The sequence below is a fragment of the Orcinus orca genome, chromosome 14 (genome assembly GCF_937001465.1).
Source record: "Orcinus orca chromosome 14, mOrcOrc1.1, whole genome shotgun sequence".
Classification (NCBI taxonomy): domain Eukaryota; kingdom Metazoa; phylum Chordata; class Mammalia; order Artiodactyla; family Delphinidae; genus Orcinus; species Orcinus orca.
This window is the reverse complement of record NC_064572.1, coordinates 58,619,625-58,641,867: the sequence shown is the minus strand read 5'-3', so window position 1 is coordinate 58,641,867 and position 22,243 is coordinate 58,619,625. Positions and strand designations below refer to the sequence as shown.

Below are 22,243 nucleotides of genomic sequence, written 5' to 3'. Positions count from 1 at the left end.
CTATCTGATGTGACCATATCTCCAGTTTATTAAGGGGAAACCTGATTTGCTTTCCAGGCATTCATTTTCCAACTAATTATTTCCGGAAACACATGCTCTTCCACAGAGCAAGGTACCAGAACTTTATAAATATTTGATTCAACATGAAATCCCATGGAATCATATTATCAGTCTGTGAACTACTTTTTAGAGTCGTATAAAATGAGAAATCTAACTTATTTTTGTAACATAACCCCGAAGTTTTTTCCCCACCTGTCGTTCTGTTATCTGTCTCGTTCAGCTTTTCCCTCGCTTTATTTTCTCCCTAGTTCTTTAACGTTTATTTCGTAGAACACAAAGTATATTCTGTCTGTATTCATCCCCCATGGATGCTTGTTTAAAATGTTTTTTCATTTGTGTCTACTGTTTTTACTTACATCATCTTTCACTTTACTCTGTATGGGACATGGTTTCTCACCTACTCATGTGCCATTAAAGATGCAGTATTAACAAATTGGCTTTTATAAAAGTGTCAGTATTTGCTGCTTATTTTGAAACCCTTAAGGCAGCCTTGCAAATAAGTACTAAAACTGTACTAGCCCATGAAAAGTGTTTGCTGTACTCATCTGGCATAGATGGCTAAACATTTGATGTGTTCCCCAGGTTATTTGCTCTTAACTAATAGCTCTTTGTAAAGAGGGATAAGGGCTCTCTTTTCTCCCACCACTCAGACAATTACTAAGGGAAACTGTCATGCCCATGTTCAGATCTGTTGGGAAGGCGGCAGTGTGGTGCAGCGTTCTCCATCTGTCGTCCCTCTGCCTTGGGACCGAGAATGACTCCCTCACTGCTCCCTACCTCAGTGTGCCTGTTTTCATAAACACATCCTTTCCCGCCTGTTTCAGCTCCCCTGATTTTGCTCATGTCAATAAAGAAATGGATGATCGCTGCTGTTGAATGCAGGTGCTGTATATTTCTGGAAACCACTGCATCTCTACTGGCCGGTTCCTATGTAATCTCTGCATAATGTTATCCTTCTCTCTCTTCCATTTCCCTATCACCAACCCCTATAGAGTCGGGATATAAGCCCAGAAGAGATAGATTTAAAGAATGAACCTTGGTATAAATTCTTTTCGGAATTGGAGTTTGGGAAACCGGTAAGTTTAATAGCTTCAGTGGTTATAGACACCTTTTTTAATAGTGCTGTTGATGCATTGTTGCTGCTAAAAAAATCAGACCTATTTGTAAAGAATTCAGGAAGTGGGGAGCAGCCTTGTTGGCTGTCAGTGGTGGGGTTGTCTATTCTCGCTACAACCTGTGAGCTTTCCATTGCTTTACTTCACCAAGAAAGGACAGTGAGCTCTGGACAGTATTTCTTGCTAGAAAATCCCCCAGGAGACATGGCTAAGTCATTGCTTGTTTCAGGACCTCCCACCACTAGCAACAAATATCACACACCTTGTAGATTGCATTATTTCGGCCTTTGATTCAGTTCCTTGACCAAAGACTTCATGGTGTACTGAAGACAACCAGGAAAACACATTACACACTGAGAAAGACCAGCATTGTCACTGCTTTGAATAGAAATTTTAGAAGCACACATGCAAGGGAAGTGGCATTGCAAATGGAAAAGGGCCTCTCTATGCAGAGGTGATCCTCGAATGCCATCCTGTTACAGGCGACTTTTAGGGAATGATTTCTTTGAGGTAGGATAATATTTCCCCAAATTAGAAATGAGAGTTAGGAATTCTAGCAAACTTAATATTCAGCCCAATAGCCTGTAGCTTCCCTGTGATGTGTCTGAGTTCGCTTTGGTACAAATTGATTTTTGGCACTTAAAGGAGGATTTTCTTGGCCTTGCACCCAAAGGAGTATCAAACCGAAGGGAGAATTGAGCACATTTTTTCCACTGGAGATGACTGGAAACTGACTTTAAAGCTCCAGTTACTTTAAAGTCTTAATTATTACAGCTGCAAAAAGAATTTACAGGTGGAGGGATTTAGTGTATAAAAATAAAACATTTTATTAGATGTTTGTATGAGACTTTAAGCATTGAATCGGCACTTGAATCACCAGGATTTAGAATGATAGTTTTATTTGCAGATAGCAATTAACTTTACAGCTCAGTAAAATGTTCAATTCTGTAGTACATTTTTAATGAAGATGAAGAAATTTAACTGTTGCTCTGGAATTGCTGAGCTTTGTTTGAATGTTCAGTCATTTTCTGAGTTAGGAGCACCTGCCTTGCAAACACCCCTTCTTGTAGGAACAGGCATTCCTCCCACTTTGTCCCCTCCCTGACACTGTCACCTAACGTCAGCCGAGGTGTCCTGGATGAACAGCGCCACCTAATGACCAGCAGAGAGGGAAGCATCCAACCCAAAGTCTGTACCGTCTCCTCCTCCCCACCCCCCAAAGCTTTGGTACACACCTCACTTTGCCCCTCTCTCCCTGTTTTCTCTGCTGTCCACCATTCACACATCAATGAAGTCTACCTCACGCAGTCTCTTCCACATGCAAAGATTTAACAGTATTCTAACCCTTTTCCTTTTCTTAAAACCTGCTCAATTATCTCACAAAAAACCCTGCAGAAATATGTACCCCTGCCCCCTCAAAAAAAAGACCATGATTGGTACACGCAATAATAATGCCATACTTTCATCAGAGAAAGCAAAAGATATTAGCTTTAAATTGTTTATAATAAGGAGACTATGCCATTGAGTTTTGAAACCCTGTTCAGAATCCACAAATTTCTAGCCATCTCTTCATTTGCCAGATAACAAATAACTATTTTAGTTTTACTGAAATATTAACTTTTAGGAAAAGTTATGAAGCCATTTTTTTCTAATTAATTGTGATTGGTTTGTTTAATTAAATCTGTCATCATAAATAATACTCTTCGTTAGCAGTAGACAGCATTTCAGTCACAGCATGTTTAGATAGGCTCTGTGAATTAGCATCGTTTCTGCTGGAAACTGTAGTCTGAGCCCACACAACCAATCCAGACAAATGTTGACAACACGGTCCATTTGCGTACGGGGACCTTCCTGTAATTTGTATTCCTACCCCATTGTCCCAACTGCCTCTTAATTATTTAAAGACTTAGAGATGCTTTTCCAAAATGTCATTTTCTCTGAAGCCAGAGTGTTCCTTGCATAGACCTTAGAGTCCTTCTTAAATGGGACTACCTCGTTTTGTGTAGGTCTTTTAAAGTAATAGAAGATGATACTTTTGAAGACTTGCCAAAATAGCTTAATCAATGCCTATATCCTGAGGAACAGCACTGAGGCGAACGGGTCCTTATGGTCTGAGTCATCCTGAGGGTGGGCTTGTTATCTGGTTGAACCAGGTTGATGACTCCCAGAGTTTGGGAGGAAGGTGTGATGGGGAGAAATGTTTTCTTCACTTCTCTCCTACCCCAATCAACTCTGGGCCACAAAAGAGCAAGAGACGTAAATAAGAGGGGTGTAATCCATGGCAGCTGTTTCAGAAGACTTTTCAGTCATTCAGAAGCAGAATGAAATTAAAACTACTATCAAACCACGTGGATCATCGTTTCTCCTTTTTACGCCACGTGAACCTAGGACCCACTTCCCCCTAGTAAAGCCTGCGAGAACTTTAGACATTTAGCCTGAACTCCTTTCTTCCTTGGCCCCTTCACTTAAAGCCACCCAAAATGAGCTGAAGTCTCAGCAAGCTCCTGACTGTAATACCTTTTAGGTCTAATGAGTTGTAGAATATCAACTAATTTAAGACTCCAGGGACCATTTGGGGCAAGATTATTTAAAACCAATTTAATTTGTAAGCACTGTCTTATTTTTTGCAGTAAGTAAATGAGTAGGGCTACCAACAGTGACTTGGAAACATCTCCATCCCCAGATGAACAATCCAACTGTATTAAGTGCTTAAAGCTGAATGGTAGTTGTCAGTGGCACTTACTTTACAAATTGCAGAATACACGCAATTGATATTACATACACAAGTTACTGTTGAAGGCACCTTGGAATCAATTACGTTTCATTTGTAAAATCAATTACTTTTTATTTGGCCTAGAGTGTCAGCTCTTTCTTCTTTTTTCTCCCCATAATTTCTACAGAAATGGATGTGATTTCTGTAAGTAAGCTCAGGGCAAAATGTAAAACTAATTTGAATGTTTCCACAGACTTGGTTATGATGAAATTTGCACAGAATGATAGGAGTTATTAATGATATCATCTCCTCAGAGGTCATTGTGTAAGGAATTTCAAGTCTAAGTGGGCAGAACAAGAAGGTTTACTTAGTGGAAGAGAGGTTGCAAAGATAGAAGCGGCTTGTAACTTCCAGATGTCCTGCCCTCTGGACACCCCTTAAAACAATTCTCCTGGCAGATTTCTACTTCGGGAATGCAGTTCTAATTCTAACATGAACAGTTAAAGGAGAAAATAAAAATAACCTTCCAGTTCACTGTTTAAATTCAAAGTATAAACTCTGCTCTCTAAGAGAGATGGAAGGTTTGACTCTACCATCAGCAGTATTATCAAAGTCTAGGTAAACTGTGAAAGGAGATTTTTTAAAACTTATCTAGTGAAATTGTCTAATTCTGCAGTGCAATATTTAACACCTGTTTCATACATGGATTTCATCGCCACAAGCCACAGGAAGCACATTTAGCACCATGTACCCACCCTTGGTCAGATCTCCAAATTCACACGTTTATGAAGACATAATGAATTTTACAGGCGAGAAGGCTAGCTTCCAAAATGTAGGCTCTCAGTGTCCATCTTAGTTGGAAAAGAACAATGAGGAATTTAAATGTTTGTTTTTGTTCAAATTGGCGTTAATGCTTTTTTTTTTCTTTGTTCTTTTTAAAGTTTTCAATATTTATAATCCAACAGTGATGGACTCTTGAGACAGAGATGCAGAAATAAACCTCCCCCTTGAACATTTCCAGCTCCTGAGTTCCATGGGGTCCCCAGGTGGCCTCAGGAGACAGGGTGCCCGCTCCTTTTGTTTTTAGTTCACTTTTCTGTGTTGAGACAGTTCTCCTAGTGTTGCCCCTCTTGGTTTGAGCCGGTCTCCATGTTTGTCTTTATGTCTTTACGCTCATTTCTTCATTTCCTCCTCTGCTTCCCGTCAGCCTCCCAAAAAGATATGGGATTATACTCCTGGAGACTGCTCTATCCTTCCTAGAGAGGATAGAAAGGTAATTCCACTGTGGGCTGTGTGTGTGCGCTCTGGCCTGGCTAGTGTGCGTGTGTTGTGGGCTTTTTTCTTTTATTAAATCCCCCCCCCTTTTATTTTTAACTTGATTGTAACTTTTTTTTTTTTTTTTTGGCTTGGTGATAAAACAGTTTAACAAAGTCTCTTAAGACTTATACTAATGTGTAGAGGTTTTTAAAGCAATTGCTTATTCTTCTGACATATAGTATGTGTCATAGTCACCATACTCTGAAAAAGAGAAAATAGGTATTTCCTAAAAGGTAGGTTTTTGGGGTCTGTGTAGTTCCTCTCTCTAGCAAGTAGAGTAGAGTTTTGGAGCTCTGATTACCACAGGATTTATATTCTCTATGCCTAATGTTGCATTCCCTGTTTTCCTGTCTTTAACTCATTTCTAGTAAGCTCTTGTGTTTTAGTCATGCCATCTTTGCCTTATTAATGTATGATACTAAACAAACTCGTTTTTCAAACGTAACCTTCCATGCTGTCTGCCTTTCCTCCTAACTAAAACACTCTTTCCCATCTTTTCTTTCTTGAACCAGACTAATCTAGAAAAAGATCTCAACCTCTGCCAAACAGAGTTAGAGGCAGATTTAGAAAAAACGGAGACGCTTAATAAGGCACCCAGTGCAAACCTGTCACAGGTATTTCCGAGTTTTTCTCGTGCCCTCAGTTCCCTTTGCTTTCTTCTTTGTTCTATGGTTTTTGATGTAGTTGGGGTGATGAATGGTTATGCTGGTCATTTTTAAGCTGCATGGCTTTCTGACTCCTGTTTTAGGTCACCCCTGACCCCCAAGTTAATTGTTGTTTGGATTTCTTTTGAGCTTGGCATCTTCCTTAAAGGGGATTTTTCAAATATATATGCAGGGTGGCTAGTGATTGAACTGCTCCCCCCCGGCTTACCATCCTCTTTCTCTGCTTTCAAGGGGTCACCCTTTTAACTCCCCTTCTGCCCCCTTGTGTGTATACCTTCTCTGAATTTTCAGGGAGCCTTTTTTGGGCAACTTCTATGTCTTTTTTGCAGCCCTGGGAGATACCAACCTCAGCGATCATTTTCAAAAACACAGCAGCTGTGATTCGAGTGCCTCTTGCGTGCAAGGCACTGACAGAATAGTAGTATTTGTAATTTGAAAGGTCAGAAAGTTCTTAATGAAAAAATGCACTCCGGGGACCAGACAGCCTGGCCACAAGCGTTTGAAACTCTGCCTACATTGATATTTTTAAAGGGAGCTATGTCCCAATGTGGTTTATTAAAGGATGTGTCAGAAAGAGAGAGAGTCCAGGGTAAATGGGCTCCCAAGGCGAAGAAAAATACCAAATGTTTGGAGAACTACCCCCAGGGTTCCCTGACAAAACAAAGGAGACGCTTACAAGGAAAGGGTATCTTTATAGAAAATAAAAAAAGGAATGCGGACACTGCTGAAGAGGCTAGGACGTCCACAGACTGTGGCAGGAGAAATGGAAAATGCTAATGGACCGTGTTATTCTTAAGCAGAACTGAGACAAGGAGGGTCAGGCCACCAGTGTGTGTGACTTGGGTACGAAGTCATGTAGAGCCAGAGACTCAAAGCAGGTGATTATGGCCGCAGCCAGGGGGGCCCGGGATACGAGGAGCAGAAGCCAAGCACTGCAAGCTGATGCAGGGGAGTTAGGGTTTAGGAATTCAGAGTCACCGAAGGATGAGGTAGCCAGCAGGACCAGCGGTTAGGCCCAGGGGAACACAGAAGGTGAGTGACAGGGCATGCAATCAGGCAGATGCGTGACGGGGTGGGCACAGCGGGGAGCTGAGTCTCCAACCAGGGCGGAGACTGGCACCAGCTGTAGCTGCTGTGGGAGTGGAGGTCTGAGCTGGGTCTAAAGGAGAACTGTGGCTGCAGGTAAGTCCTGAAGTGAGCTGGGGGCCGGAGGGGAAGTGAATCAGCAGGCACTTTTTTCAAAGTACTGTAATAAGAGTGGTTCTGTAACGTGTGGCAGGATGGACAGCAGCTAGAGAACTACTGCAGTAACCGCAGCCTCCTTGGGGCAGAGATGGCATCCAGTACCTACAACCCTGCCTGGGGCTAGGTGGGCCCAAAGAGGTGTCTGATGCATGAATGAGTCATCTTGACATTGGTTCAATTATGCGTTACCCGTAGTCCCTAACGTGTGTGACGTGCTGAGGGAGGTTCTAAATCAGCACAAGAGTGGACTTTGCCTTCAAGAACGTGACAGCTTAGTCACACTCATAAATAAAAGATCTCCAACAGTACACAGCAATGCCTGGTAAGAGCTAAATGAACGCCACAGCCTCTAAGTGCTCAGAAGAGGGGGAAATCTTCCAGGAAATCAGGGAAGACTTCTCAGGAGTTGGCCAAGATCTTAAGGGATCGATGGAATTTAGGTACATGGCAAAAGTGGGGGCCATCCATTTGAGGCATGGTAGAGAGCACAAAAGTGAACGTGTTTAGGATGGATTCAGGAATAAAGTAGATGAATTCATCTGTAATAGAAAATTTGGGGTGATAATAGTGGAAGGCAGGTTTGGGAAAAGAGGGTTGACCCTGGGTTGTAGAGACTCCAAAAATATGGTTAAAGAGATGGTTGATTTTGCCCTCAAGTCAATGATGTGATTCAGGACTAGTGTTTTAGGAAGGTTAGTGTCCTCAGTCTAGAGAGGTTGAACTGAAGGGATAACCTCCAGTTGGAGGTTGAGAGGGCAAGGAGGCTACTGCAGCAGTCCAGGCATGTAGGGGTGAGTACTCCAGTGGCACCAGCATGACGGGATGAGGGTAGATGTGAAATTACAGAGGAAATTGCAGTGGGACATTTTAACTAATTGGCGTGAAGAACAAAGAGTTGGGGTAATGGGATGGAGACATAGACAACTGTAGGGTTTTGGCCAGGAACCTGGAAGAATGGGGACATCAGTATGTCACATAAGACAGGTGGGGAGAAAATCAGTGCAGAGGTAAGATGAAGGAGGTGGTTTTAGGTAGTTTATTTTCGAGGTGTTTGTTTGGTATCATATAGGGAATATCCAGTACACAGTTGGAAATAGAAAACTAGGTCCCATGAGAGGCAGGGACGTTGAAAGTCAATCCGAGTCACCTGAAGAGAAGTGATGGTTGAAGCCCTGGGAGCCGGTGGAGACACCCACCCTTGGAGTAGATTACAGATCGGAGAGAGAGTCACGCAGAGAGAAAGGATGGGAGACAGGCAGCTACCCATCGGGATGCTGGATGACACAGAATAGGAGGAGGGGCGGGTCAGAGAAAACCAGAGTGAGGAGGAAACGTGAGAGGTGGAGCAAGTATGAGAGTTGCCCAAGGGGTCCCCCAAAAATAGACTCTGAGGGAAGGTCAGTGCATTTGGTAACCATGAGGCTTCTAAAAACTGTGGTGGTTGCTGGGTAAGTAGTTGATGGGAGGGAGAGCATGTGGTGAAGAATCAGGGGCGCCCCCAGGGATACAGCACTGATTGGCAACATGTGATTGTGGAAGGAAGGAAGGGAGATGTTTCCAGAGGACTCAGCAGGGTTGTGCAAAAGTTCTTCCAAGATGGAGACCCAGAACGGGGCAGGTGCCAAGGCTGGGAGACCAGTGCGGGCAAAGGGGCTGGAAGGATGGGTGTGGAGGTGAGAGCAGTGCCTTCTCAGGAGTAGAGGGGGGTGGAGGGCAGAGGAGGGCCGGGGGTGAGCCCCTGACGAAGGCTGCCTCCCCTCCCATCATCCTCCCTCTTTCCCAATCTCTTCCTTTTCCTTCTCCTGGTGTTTTTCTTTCTCTCCTTTCCCCAAGTACCTCTTATCCTCCGCAGAGCTTGTTTTCCTTGAAGTGGTCATTAGTAGAGGTAGGAGCTTTTGGTTTTGGTCGCGCTGTGTGGCTTGCGGGATCTTAGTTCCCCGACCAGGGATCGAACCCGTGCCCCCGGCAGTGGAAACTCAGAGTCTTAACCACCAGACGGCCAGGGAATTCCCAGGAGCATCTTTAAACGTTAACTTTCATGTTGATGTATTCAACTAACACATTATTTTTGAAAACAAATATATTGAACCCTTTGCCTTTCTTTCTCCAAGACAATAGAAACCCTAAACTCTAATTATGCTGCTTTTTCTCTGCATAGACTCTTGGTTTTCTTCCTTGTGCATAGGGGCCTGTAATTTGATAATATGTTCCCTCCCGTCACGCTGAAATGGTGATTAATAGGTTTTGTGAAACTGCATTTCTCCCCATTTCCACACTTCTCAATCTGCAGGGGTAAATAAATGATCTAAAAGTACAGTCTTTTAAAATGCATTTTTTTAAAAACATCTTTATTGGAGTATAATTGCTTTACGATGGTGTGTTAGTTTCTGCTGTATCACAAAGTGAATCAGCTATATGCATACATATATCCCCATGTCCCCTCCCTCTTGCATCTCCCTCCCACCCTCCCTATCCCACCCCCCTAGGTGGACACAAAGCTCCGTAAAATGCATTTTTGTATGTTCTGTACCTGAAGTGTTGGGTGACACTCTGGTTGAGGCATGTGGGTGCATGAAGGAGTCTGGCTCCGAGGGTGGGGGGATAAGCTGCTGGAGGGTGCTATCCATGTCACTAGTGCCTGTTGCCAAGTGGTGGGCCATCTTTCCAGTGGGCCTGCGACTGGAGATAAATGTTAAGGAGTGGGGAGTCTCCCGACCCACCCAGAGAGCTCTGGTTGCAGCCACTGGGAGGCAAAAGCCCAGAAATCCTTCTAGAGAAAGAGCACCGCCTTCCGCCAGCACTGAGACCTTTCCAGCCGAGCCCCCCATCTCTCAGAGGGCTTTATCTAAATTAGGAAAGGAAAAGGACTTCTCTCATTTTCCCCTTGGCTTGAAATATCTGAGTCGAAGTAAGTCATCTACATTCTTTTTTTTTTTTTTTTTTTTTTTTTTTGACATTTACAGAGCTCAGCAGTCAGCCCCACTCCGGAAATTTCTTCAGAGCCTCCTGGATAGTAAGTTATCACTCTTTACATGGCTTGATGTATTAAATATCAGAAACGGGAAGAGGCTTGTGTTGTATTTTGTTATCAGTCTAGTGAATTTGAATGACGTACAGTTTGGTGATAAGTAGCAATTATCGTCCTCAAATTATTTTTTTCCCCCTCCTTTTCCAAATTAATTTTGTGTTGATTCATATTACCTTTGAGAAGCTTTTCCCTGTGTTGGCATCTTTACCTTTAGAATGTGTGCTGATCTTTGGGGGAACGGAGTGGGTGACTAAGGCCACGTCTGGTATAAAGGTGGGGGTGGGGTGAGGTCCTCAGGCTGGACCTATCATGAGGAAGGATGGGGCCAAGAGGGGGCTAACGTGTCTGATTCTCAGAGATCCTGGTTTATTCCCCCATACCAATTCTTAGAATTCTGCCTGAGTGATGAATGCACACCCCACGCACTTCTTCATGGGCTGACCACCAGACTCCTCTCCCGTCCCCAAACCATCCCAGGTCCTCTCCTAGGTTACCTGTCTTAGTACTTCACTGTGCAGGTGTTATCCCAGCCGAAAATGCTTCCGTGCTGCTCCCTACCCTTACAAACACGGTGCATAGCCAGCACTTCAGCTTGTATCAATGGGCCCTGACGGGTCCTTCCTATACCCAGTCTCACATTAGTACCTCTTATGGCACTTACTTCTGTTGCTGTCTACCTGACTTATGCTGTTGTATTTTTTTTTTTTTTTTTTTGCGGTACGCGGGCCTCTCACTGCTGTGGCCCCTCCCGTTGCGGAGCACAGGCTCCAGGCGTGCAGGCTCAGCGGCCATGGCTCACGGGCCCAGCTGCTCCACGGCATGTGGGATCCTCCCGGACTGGGGCACGAACCCCTGTCCCCTGCATCGGCAGGCAGACTCTCAACCACTGTGCCACCAGGGAAGCCCTATACTCTTGTATTTTTATAACTATAATAAATTATGAACTCCATGAGGGCAAGGACTGCATCTCCATACTGCCTGGTGCACCCTATAGATTTGGGAGCTGTTCTGGTAGGAGCAGCTTCTCATCTCATCACCATTATATCACCATCTGTATCTCATTCTTTGAAATATGACAAGGAGGAAAGGCACACTATTACCTGTTCCATTTGGGTTGGGTAAGTCCACAATGAGCAAAGTTCACCTCTTCAAATAGAAGCCTGACTTGGTCTGAATGCTGAGTTTATGGGGGCAAATGTTATGGTCACTTGGGCGTATCCAACCTATCATATCTTGCCAAAGAAGGCATTTTGCAAGAGTAGTTTCATTTGAAAGTCAGTGAGCTGGGATTAGGGTATTTTGGTGAAAAATTGCTTCAGGTGGCTGGCTGAGTGAATTTCTACCGGATCTAAGGCACTATGCTGCGTATTCTTTTTTTTTTTTTAATATAAATTTATTTATTTTTGGCTGCGTTGGGTCTTTGTTGCTGTGTGCGGGCTTTCTGTAGTTGTGGCGAGCGGGGGCTACTCTTCGTTGCAGTGCGCAGGCTTCTCCTTGTAGTGGCTTCTCGTTGCAGAGCATGGGCTCTAGGCACGTGGGCTTCAGCAATTGTGGCACGAGGGCTCAGTAGTTGTGGCTCATGGGCTCTAGAGCGCAGGCTCAGTAGTTGTGGTGCACGGGCTTAGTTGCTCTGCGGCATGTGGGATCTTCCTGGACTAGTACTCGAACCTGTGTCCCCTGCATTGGCAGGTGGATTCTTAACCACTGCGCCATCAGGGAAGTCCCTATGCTGGGTATTCTAATAGGAGCATAAGGTGCAGTCCCCTAATAGTTTCAGGGGCAAAACACGCAAAAAAAAAAAAAAGTTAGTAAATAAAAAGGCAATGTGGCAACTGAATGAAATAGACTGTAGAGGTTAAAAGTATTCAGAAGGCAGCTCCCACAGGATATCAGAGTTAAGAGCGCAGGTCTTGAATGAAATGATAATTTTAACGACTGATTGAGCATTTACTATGTGCCAGGCCCTGTGCGTAGCATCGTATATACCTTACCTCATTTAGTCCTCAACATTTCAGGATCAGGCGTTATTTTTTATCCCCATTTTATAGGTGAGGAAACAAGCACAGAAAGGTAGTGTGTGCCCAGGTTCCACAGCTGTGTGTGGCAGAACTACCACCAGAGTAGGAGCAATGACGTTCTAGGCCAGGAGACTGCCAAGATCTGCTGGTGGCAGCAGTAAACTCTCACCTGCACCAGTACTGATTCAAAATTGGGTAATAAATTAACCAAAGGCATGCTAGGGTTTACTGTTTTGAGCAGTTAAAAAAACAACTTAACCATTTGTGTAATAGTGGGTTAGCAGGATTGAGGGGGACTCATGCAGACTTTTTAAAAGAGCAAATTGCTTTCAGACACTCTGAGTACTGGTGTACATAGATATTTGATGTGCTAATTTACCAAGCACTGTATTTGTATCATGGAAATAGGTCCAGAGACCTCTGTTTTTCAGCCATAGCCCAGCTCTCATGAAACACTTGACAGGAATAGATGCGCTTTTCCCTCCTGCTGTTCTTCCATGTGGGGATTTTTCAGTAATTCAGGCTTGGTTTTCTCCCAGTTTGTTCAAATGAGTTAGGTTTTTCAGTATTTGGAATTGGTGAGGAGTCAACATAAGTGCGGTGCCTGATACGTATGAAAATGCACAGTAAGAGTTTGTTGAATAAATGAATACATCTGTGAATCTTAATTAACTAGAATCCAACTTGCTTAGCACTGAGGCAGGCTGCTTGTGAATGGAATCTGGCCCCTTTCACTGCATGGACACGAAACGTGAAAGAAACGTTGGCAAGGCTTGACTTACTTAACCCAAGGGCTGAAGAAAGAGGAGTCACCGATACCCCAGGATCAAAAACTCTGTGGTCACTGGAGAAGTGATGGTGTTGTCTTAAATCTACTTTCACATCTTGAGCAGACGGCAGCTTAGCATTTTATTAGCATGGTTCCATATCACAATATTAGAAGAACCTGGGAAGAGAAAGGAAGAAATTCACCCATAGCCCCAATATCCTAATACAACATCAGTCCTTCCTCTCAAAAAATATATCTTTCATACTTGTAATCATAGTGTATGTCCCGTTTTGAATTTAATTCCCTGGAGTTATCAGATCTGTAAGTCAGCGGTATATTTTCATCATGACTTATCATTTCGGCATTGATTGGCACGAATACATTTTTTTGCCTAACCAAAGAGCTTTACTCTATTTGGCCAGCAGGTGGCACTCAAGAACAAGCTGCTCTTTCCTAAATGGTGATGGTCCACTAGAGAAAACATTATTTCCCTTAATCCAATGTAAGATCAAAACACAAATCATTACCTAAAGAGCTACATGAAAGATTAGAGACTCCCCTGGGCCTTAAAAATGTCAGAAATCTGTGTGCTTGTAGGCATGTAACTTCATAGAATCATTTTTTCCACTAATATGTATTTGGTGAACAACAGTGCTAGACACCAGGCATGCAATGATTCGTAAGATAAACTGCCTGGCCTCAAGGGGCTCAGAGTGTCATTGGGAAGTGACACTTGTACATGACAGTCAGAATGCAGTGTGGTCAATTCAATGATGGGACCCAAGAAGGAGTGAGCATCTCTGTTTTGGGGAGAATGAAAGAAAGGTTTTATAGAGCAGCAGCAAATAAAAAGTGAATGACAGTAGCATTACATTATAAATACAAAAAATTTTTTTCATGCAGTACAAAAGGCTTTAAGATTGTCTAGACTCCCTTCCCCAAAGTCTAGAAAGAGTTACTTTCTTTTTTTTTTTCCTGAAAACACCAAATGTTTTTTGTCCCCTGCATCGGCAGGCGGACTCCCAACCACTGCGCCACCAGGGAAGCCCAACCACCAAATGGTTTTAAACAGTGAGGCTGGAATTTTTTGTTTTGTCCTCTGTTGAATCTCCACCTAGGAGAGTGATTGACACTTAGTAGGTGCTGCGTAAATATTTGTGGCATGAATAAAATCAGCAGTGGAAGGACAAATTGAGATGTTTTCTAGAAATATCATGGGCAGTGATTTGCAGATATGATTGGAGGGAGTCAGGGCTGCAGGCTCGGGGAGTGGTGCTGTGCTTCCTGCAGAGGTACAGACGAGTGGTCAGTGGTCGTGAGCAGTCCCGGGAGGGAAGGAGCAGAAGAATTGATGTGAGCTGTGTCGAGGGCAGGGAGTAAGCAGGACCTGGTGACTGCTTAGGTCTGGGGAGCAAGGGGAGGGAGAAAGGGGTTGATTCCCCTGGCTTTCTGGCTTGGGTGAAGGAAGACAGAGGAACAGGGCTGGGGTTGGTTTGGAACAGGTTGGGTTTAAGATGCCTGAGGACCATGTAGGTGAGGATGTGTAGAAGGCAGTTAAATGTCTGTGTCTGGAACTCAAAAGAAAGGTCTACATAGATTACAGATTTGAGCGTGGATTTCATGGACAGTCTCTTTGCACCTTTTAGTTTTGCAAATGAAAGAAATTGAAGCTGAGAGAACCAGATTGTTTCCAAGTTCTTAAACAGAGTGGGTTTGCCTCAGCAATCACATTCCTCGTTGGAGCCGGGCTGGAATCACAGCCTGCCAGGACCCTGCCTGTCTCCTCCAGAGCCCTCCTGGTAGCACGATTGAAACAGTTGGGCCTAAGATGATTGCTCTCTTCTCTCACTTTATCCTTTCAGTGAGTGTGTTTTTATTCAATCCCCCTTGAAACTCAGCAGCCAGCTCTGCATCTCAGCCAGAGGGTGAGTTCTCCGCAGTGTCCCCCACCCCAGCTTCCTCTTTCCGAACCGAAAACAGCTCAGCTCAGGCTACTGAGGGCTGAGCTTCTGAATTCGACTTGTTTTGTGAAGCAGTTGGTGGCTGCTGGTCCTGATCGGGCTTTTCTCCATCAGCCTGGCTCATTTTCCCATCTTCTCTGATCTGTTTGAACACAGCAAAGACCCAGGAACTCTGTGACCTTCTGCAAATGCCTTCACCCCTCTGGTCCTCGGTTTTGGGGACAGAGGGACAAATGATACGTCTTTCCAACATTAGGAGGTCTGACGGAGATGATATATTTTAAAACGTTGGTCAAGAGTTTTTAGATACTGTTTTGAAACAAGGAGCCCCTCAGTTGCAAAGTGTTACACATGTGGAAAAAGCATGCTGGCTTTGGTATCAGAAAGAAAACAATTGGCTAGAGCAAATCCATTCTGAGAGGTTTCCTGAGTGCTGGTTTGTTGTTCTGGTGGGGAAGCAGGAACAAATGGTGATAACGGGTGGACTAAAGCCAGAGGTGGGGTAGTGGCAGGAGGGAGGGACGTTCTGACAGCTGGTACTGTAGAGGCGGTATGGGGTCAGGCAGCTGGTTGCCGCCGAGAGTCAGCACCAAAGTGAGGAGGAACTAGGGGGCATTGGGTGGGAGGTTCTGACTGAGGCTGAGGCAATTCCAGGGGAAGGACAGCAGAATAGAAACTGCCGTCAGGCACTCCCCCAGTGCCGAGGGAGATCTGGTAACCCCAGACCAAGGTGAGCGGGGCTTAGAGACTGTCCCCTCCCCAAAAGGCTGTTGGTCGGTGAGCCTCAAGGACATCTATGCATGGATCTTAGTTGAGGTTGTACAAAAAAGGAGAAACGTGGTTAAACAGAAGGACAAAATCAGAAAATGCAACCAAAAAGAAGAGGGTGGACTGTGAAGGGGAAGTTTAGAAAAGGGGCAGATTTGCCTTCATTGTGAAATTCATACTTAGAGCCGGTTTAGAAGAGCTTACATTTATTTAAATCGGCAGATAGTGCCACAACCTTGCAAGTCACCTTTAGGGGTCCTTCAGCTCTCTAGCAAGAGGTGACGGTTTTTATTAATCAGATCCTGGGTGGCGTCGGTGAACGCCACCTGCAGGCAAAAGCAGGAGAGCCAGAAGCAGCATGGGTGCAGCCATTGTCCCAGAGCCTGCGGGTGAGAGTGGGCACCTCCCAGCAGGGACCAGGCGGGCACCAGTAAGGACAGCCAGCCTGAGCTCAGGCCGTCCCAATTCCCTGTAGTTTTTCTCTTTCTACCCCTCCGATGACTCCATGGTCACTGATTTCAGGAGCTAAGAGCCCTCAGTGAATGCGATATAATCCTTATACTTGTAAAAGAATTTCTAAATACATAATTTCGCAAATTGAAGCATATCCTTAATCAGATCATACGTGCCAATTTTTACTTTCAGAAAATGTGACCTTTTATTCATTCCTCAGATATTTATTGAGCATACTCGTGGCCGAGATAGTCTAGTGGGCGCCTGCAAATAAAGAGTGTTTCCCCCATCCTGACCTTTCCAGACGCCTCTCTCTGAGACACGAACCCTGGAGGGCTGCATGTAGACTCACTTCATTCACATGCCTTTTTATTTATTTATTTTTTTGGCCATGCCACTGGGCTCACAGGATCTTCCCTGAGCAGGGATTGAACCCGCGTCCTCGGCAGTGAAAGTGTGGAATCCTAACCACTGGACCACCAGGGAATTCCCATATTCACATGCTTTTTGTTCTCAGCTTTGAGGGTTGGTTTTCTTTCCCCTTAGATTCCCAATAATGTTCTCCTGTCTTGGCCAAGGAAAGGGGAAGAGATTTGACCCCCTGACCTAGGCCAGAGATAATGAGGAGGGGCCTGGGAGAGCCCTGATAGCCCGGCAGTCCCCTGAATAGAGCACGTGAAGCCCTTCAAGCAGTGGCGGGCACATGGCAAGGGCCCGGGAAGTGGTGGTGACTGGGAGGGGGTGTTACCAGTGCTGGAAGCAATGGAATTGCTCCGGGGAACTTGACTACTTTGAGGTGGAGACATTGCCTGTCCTACCACGGAATTTCCACCTCTTTTCCACTTCTGACTCCTGGCTCTGGATATGCTCGTCCCGGGGGTGCATTCGTGGCAGGTAGCACTCAGCAGTGATGACGCACACGGAGCTCCAGCATTCTTAAGTCCTGTTTTCCCGTGATGTGCAAGCCTGGGCTCTTGGAAGGTGCTGCCTCCTAGGTGGTAGGGAAATGTTAGAGCGGCCGAGAGTACCGTCTGTGGTGCCCGACGACAAGGCTCAAGTTCCAGCGCCGCCCGTGCACTGACTGCGCCAGCTTTGATGAGTGCCTGACTCTCCCAGTGGCTCGTCCTCATCTGAAAATGGGGAAAGTAGGACCGTTCGTGGGAGTTAAAGAGAGAATGATCATCGGCCACTTAGCACAGTGCCCCGCACATAGGCCATCTCAACAAGCAGGGTGTACGGCTGCTGTTGCCGTCGTTGTGTGTAACTCTGGGGACCCAGAGTCTGCGGGAAGTATAAAAATGATTGTATGGTGATGCATGGATAGAAGGAAAGAGACGGACAGATGTATGAGGAAGCAAATGCAGCCCAGCGTTCCTTGTAGAATCTAGGTTGGGGGTGGTATATGGGTGTTCGCTGTTGTAATTCCTTAAACGTTTCTTTCCATTTGATAATATTCATAATATTGGGATGAAGTAATTTCATCAAGCTGTTTACATCTTTAGAGCTGGAAAAATTCCATATTGATGCCGGTAGATGGAATTTGGTAGAACTGAAAAGCAGCCTGGCAGGAGCCTGAGTGCTTTTGTGGAAAAGGGGTCGTCACTGATCTGAGTGAGTGTGTGAGCGTGCCCACATGTCAGTGTGTTGGTGGGGGAGGGCATAGAAAACTGGAATTAGGGGAGGGGGAGGGTTCAGCGAGTAGGCGCTCTTAATTTTTTCTGTGCCCCACCTCATTCCAAAAAGGATTTGTGGTAACTTGCAAAAATACCTAGACTTTCAACAAGATAAAAATAAATGAAGGATATAAACCAGCAATAGTTTATACTCATAATACATGTCATAAGGTGCTGAATACAAATTTTGAAAGCGGTGGATGGGATAAGAATATATAGAATCCCAGCTTCCGGTTGCAGCTGGGGCTGATTTTCCTGGAGACCCTAGGCAGCTGGGCCACCTCCTTTCATTGTTGATTTTTTTTTTTTTTTTTTTTTTTTTAAGCGGTACACGGGCCTCTCACTGCCGTGGCCTCTCCCGTTGTGGAGCACAGGCTCCGGACGCGCAGGCTCAGCGGCCATGGCTCACGGGCCCAGCTGCTCCGCGGCATGTGGGATCCTCCCGGACCGGGGCACGAACCCGTGTCCCCTGCGTTGGCAGGCGGACTCTCAACCACTGCGCCACCAGGGAAGCCCCTCATTGTTGATTTTAATGCTCCATTGGTCAAAGCACTTGTGAGGAACAACCCAGAAAAATAATCCAGGTGGTGGACTTGAAATGGCCAACTCTGGCTGGCAGCATGTCAGAAGCTCCACTCATGTCCTCGACTGTCCCATCTTGAGTGCAACCACTGGGCCCCCAGAACCTCCTCCTGTCTGGCCCCCCTCCTGCCCTCCATCCCCAGGCAGTGTTTCTCAGAGTTATTCTTTTAAAACACAAGGTAGTCATCTCAAATAGAGCACCTTGCTGTTTAGACACTATTCCTGAGCATTCCGGGGCACCTGTGGGCCTGCCTTGTCTGTAGAGCTCTGTGTCTAACTAAGAACGCCCTTTAGAAGGGACGGTGCTTGGCTGGGATGCCAGGAAGTGTGTTTCCTTGTCCTCAGCTGGTAATGTGCTTTTTAGAAAACTGTTAAAAATACTAAATCCTACTCTCTCTTTTTTTTTCTTCTCTCTTTTAAAATTTCATTGTTCTCAGTGTATATTCTTCCAACTTCCACGCGGTGAAGAGGGAATCAGATGGGGCTCCCGGGGATCTTACCAGCTTGGAGAATGAGAGGCAGATTTATAAAAGCGTCTTGGAAGGAGGAGATATCCCTCTCCAGGGCCTGAGTGGGCTCAAGAGGCCATCCAGCTCGGCCTCAACTAAAGGTAACTGGGCGAAGCCTGCAGGCCTCTCGCCCATCCACACGGCTATCAGGATATCTCTCGCCCGTCCACACCCATTCCTGGGGTGATGACAGCGAGGGTGAACCTCCAGCGACTGGGATGAGTTTTGACTCGTTGAGATCCATTTCCAGGCCACGGAGCCCTTGTAGTCCCCTCCCCTAGTATCTCACCGGCCATTTTTCTTTCTGGTACGAATAGTTTCCCTTCCTTTGAACCCCAACCTTGCTGTCCCTGAAGCATCTCTCTCTTTTTTGTTCTGATTCCCTTGTCTTAGAAATTAGCGGAGCTTTTCCTAACTCTAGCAGGGTGGCCATTTTTCTTTGCATCTTTGCACCTGCTTTGCAGCACAGATTATTTTGCTTCCGGACATCGACTGGAAATTAAAACAAAAGACAAAACACCCCTTATGACCAACGAGCATGTTTCCTCTCCTTTTTTTTTTTTCTTGTAGCTTTCAGCTTTAACCTAATGGGTCTGTTTATTTTATTCTGCATGCTTTCCAGTGGATCATAAAGGTGGGAATGCTCACATGATTTCTTCATCTTCAGTTCATAGCCGAGCGGTCCACACTAGCAGTGCGTTAGGCCCCGGGTGTAAGCACAAGAAACCCTTGTCCGCTGCGAAAGCCTGCATTTCGGAAATCCTCCCCTCCAAATTCAAACCCAGGCTCTCTGCTCCCAGCGCTCTTTCGCAGGATCAGAAGAGCGTCCTGTTGCCATCGGAAAAGGCTCAGAGCTGTGAGAACCTTTGTGTCTCGGTTCCTCTGAATGATTCCAAAAGAGGCCTCCCCCTGCAAGTGGGGGGCAGCGCGGAGAACCTGCTCGTGCGCTCCCGGCGGGACTACGACGGCAGGTCGAGCAGCACCATGAGCCTGCAGGAGTACAGCACCAGCGCCAGGAGGCCCTGCCCACTCTTGAGGAAGGCTGGCCCGCAGTTCACCATGCTCTACCGAGATATGCACCAGATCAACCGGGCCGGCCTCTTCCTGGGGTCCGTCTCCTCCTCCAGCGTGCGGGATCTTGCCTCCCACTTCGAGAGGAGCAGCCTGGCGTTGGCCAGGGGCGAGCTGGGCCCCAACCAGGAAGGCTCGGAGCACGTCCCCAAGCACACCGTCTCCTCCCGCATCACAGCTTTCGAGCAGCTGATTCAGCGGTCCCGGTCCATGCCGTCGCTGGACCTGTCCGGCCGGCTGAGCAAGTCCCCCACGCCCATGCTGGCCCGGAGCGGCCTAACCTCTGCCCGCTCGGCTGAGTCCCTCCTGGAGTCAACCAAGCTCCGGCCCAGGGAGGCAGGCGGGCTGAACCCTGGGGGCATCTACGCCTCCCCAGCGTGTAGCCGGATGGCGGACCCCACCTTGGGCTTCAGGGGCCTCGTGCCTTCCGAGCCGCTCTCCGCCTGCTCGGACGAGCTGGACCGCTGCTCAAACATCTCCAGCGACAGCCGAGAGGGCAGCAGCGGCAGCGTTCACGGAGACTTCCCCAAACACCGCCTCAACAAGTGCAAGGGCACCTGCCCGGCCTCCTACACCCGCTTCACCACCATCCGTAGGCACGAGCAGCAGCAGACCTCCCGGCGGCCCGACTGGCGCCCGGATCCCAGAGGGGACAAGGGCACACTCCTCAGGAACATCTACCTAATGAGCCCCCTCCCTTTTCGGTTGAAAAAGCCCTTCCAGCATCCCTCCAGACAGCTTTGTCCCGGGGACTTCTCAGGCCAGAAGCCAGACCCCCCCAGGGGGTCTCAGCCCCATCAGGACGAGCCCCCCTCCGGGGGGAGGCCCTTGGTTCCCAGACGGCTGTCTTCCCGGCACACCATGGCCAGGCTGAGCCGGATCTCAGAGCCCCCTCAGGAGAGACCCGCGGCCCCGGAGGTCTGCCTGACGGCCTTTAGTAATGGGAACTCTCTGCCGTACTCAGACCACAGCCTGGACAGGAACAACAACCCCCAAAGTGAACTGGGAACGTCCCTCGGAGGTGGCCTTCTGTGTATTTGCCCAGTCTCACCTCACCCATCTCTCCACTCTGCTTGCTTTGTTCCCTCCTCCCGTGTGCCCTTGGTGCTCATTTTCTGGTCCGTCCTTTGTTTTCTGTTTGTTTTGCTTGGCAATTAATCATGGCTCATAGTGGCTGCACTTCTTTAAAAACAGATCCCCCATGTCATTTAGACTAACCACCAAACTCTGTTTCGAAAGAAAAATTGGCCGTTTAGCTCATCTGAGAAATGTGTTCGTTTGAACTCCTGAACCCCTTGCAGTTCACACCAATCCCAATTCACCCTGAGGTTTTTTGAGAGGCAGCCTCTCTCGGTGGCCCTGTGTATGTGTGTGTGAGTGTACAGTGTGTGTCCCTGTAAGATCCTGCACGCCTCTTAATAGGGACACTTTTCAAAGACGGTCCTCTCTTTGCTCACCTTTTGCCTCTGATTAGTTTTCTTTGTATGAAACTAGTTCACAGGTAAATCCAAAAATCAGGAGGGGGAGGGCATTTGTTTTTTTTTCCTTCAGAGTTTGAATACTGACCACCAAACGACGACGGTACAAACTTGATATTTGTCATGGATGAAAGGTGAAATCTTTTCCCAATCTGGTTTCCCACTAAATCTTTGCCTGTTTTAACTTTACTTTATTGTTTTGAAGATTCAGAATCACCAAGGCATTTTATACCAGCTGATTACTTGGAATCCACAGAAGAATTTATTCGAAGACGTCATGATGATAAAGAGGTAATCGCCCCCTTTGAAATCTCTTAGCTCTTGTGCAGATAAAAATATGAAGGAAGTAGACATTCAGGGAGGTGGCTTGGCCTAGCAGTTAGAAGCAAACATTGGGATTTTCACAGGTGACTTTTTATATGACATGAGCTCAGTCGCTCCTCTTTTAGTCCACTTTTCCAAAGAGTAGGACTGATCTTCCCCAAGGTGCTAAGTTCCAAATGCCAAATCTGCCCGGGAGGTTCAGAAAGAGCTTGCCCACCACTGCATTCAGTGCCTTTTAAGGGGAACCTAGAGTCCTTCCCCCTAACCCCCGCCTTATTACTCTCCAGGGAAATCCATCCTCTATTGGCACAAAGCACAGTTCATATTGAGAAATATGCAGTAGGAGAAAGAGGAAACTGAAAAAGAATAATGCCCATGATACATTTTATAAAAACAGTTTGAAGAAGTTGCCTTTAACTCAGAAGAAGAGAGATACCCCAATAAACGTTGATAACCCCTCTCCCCCAGAACTTCAGGATATAGACCTTGTCCTG

The 22,243-nt window shown here is 46.3% G+C and overlaps 1 protein-coding gene across 50 annotated transcripts in view; it reads left to right on the top strand.

The window, feature by feature from the left end:
- Positions 1-22,243, top strand: part of SORBS1 (sorbin and SH3 domain containing 1) — a 240,759-nt gene that overhangs the window by 182,807 nt on the left and 35,709 nt on the right. For 28 of the 50 annotated variants that reach the window (XM_049696702.1, XM_049696700.1, XM_049696685.1 and 25 more), the window contains 7 exons: positions 1,053-1,136; positions 5,096-5,161; positions 5,718-5,819; positions 10,079-10,128; positions 18,805-18,977; positions 19,499-20,968; positions 21,631-21,716. In XM_049696702.1, the coding sequence (XP_049552659.1) occupies positions 1,053-1,136; positions 5,096-5,161; positions 5,718-5,819; positions 10,079-10,128; positions 18,805-18,977; positions 19,499-20,968; positions 21,631-21,716 (2,031 nt within the window). The remainder of the gene's footprint in view (positions 1-1,052; positions 1,137-5,095; positions 5,162-5,717; positions 5,820-10,078; positions 10,129-18,804; positions 18,978-19,498; positions 20,969-21,630; positions 21,717-22,243) is intronic. The other 22 variants (XM_049696721.1, XM_049696713.1, XM_049696715.1 and 19 more) reach the window with 8 other exon arrangements.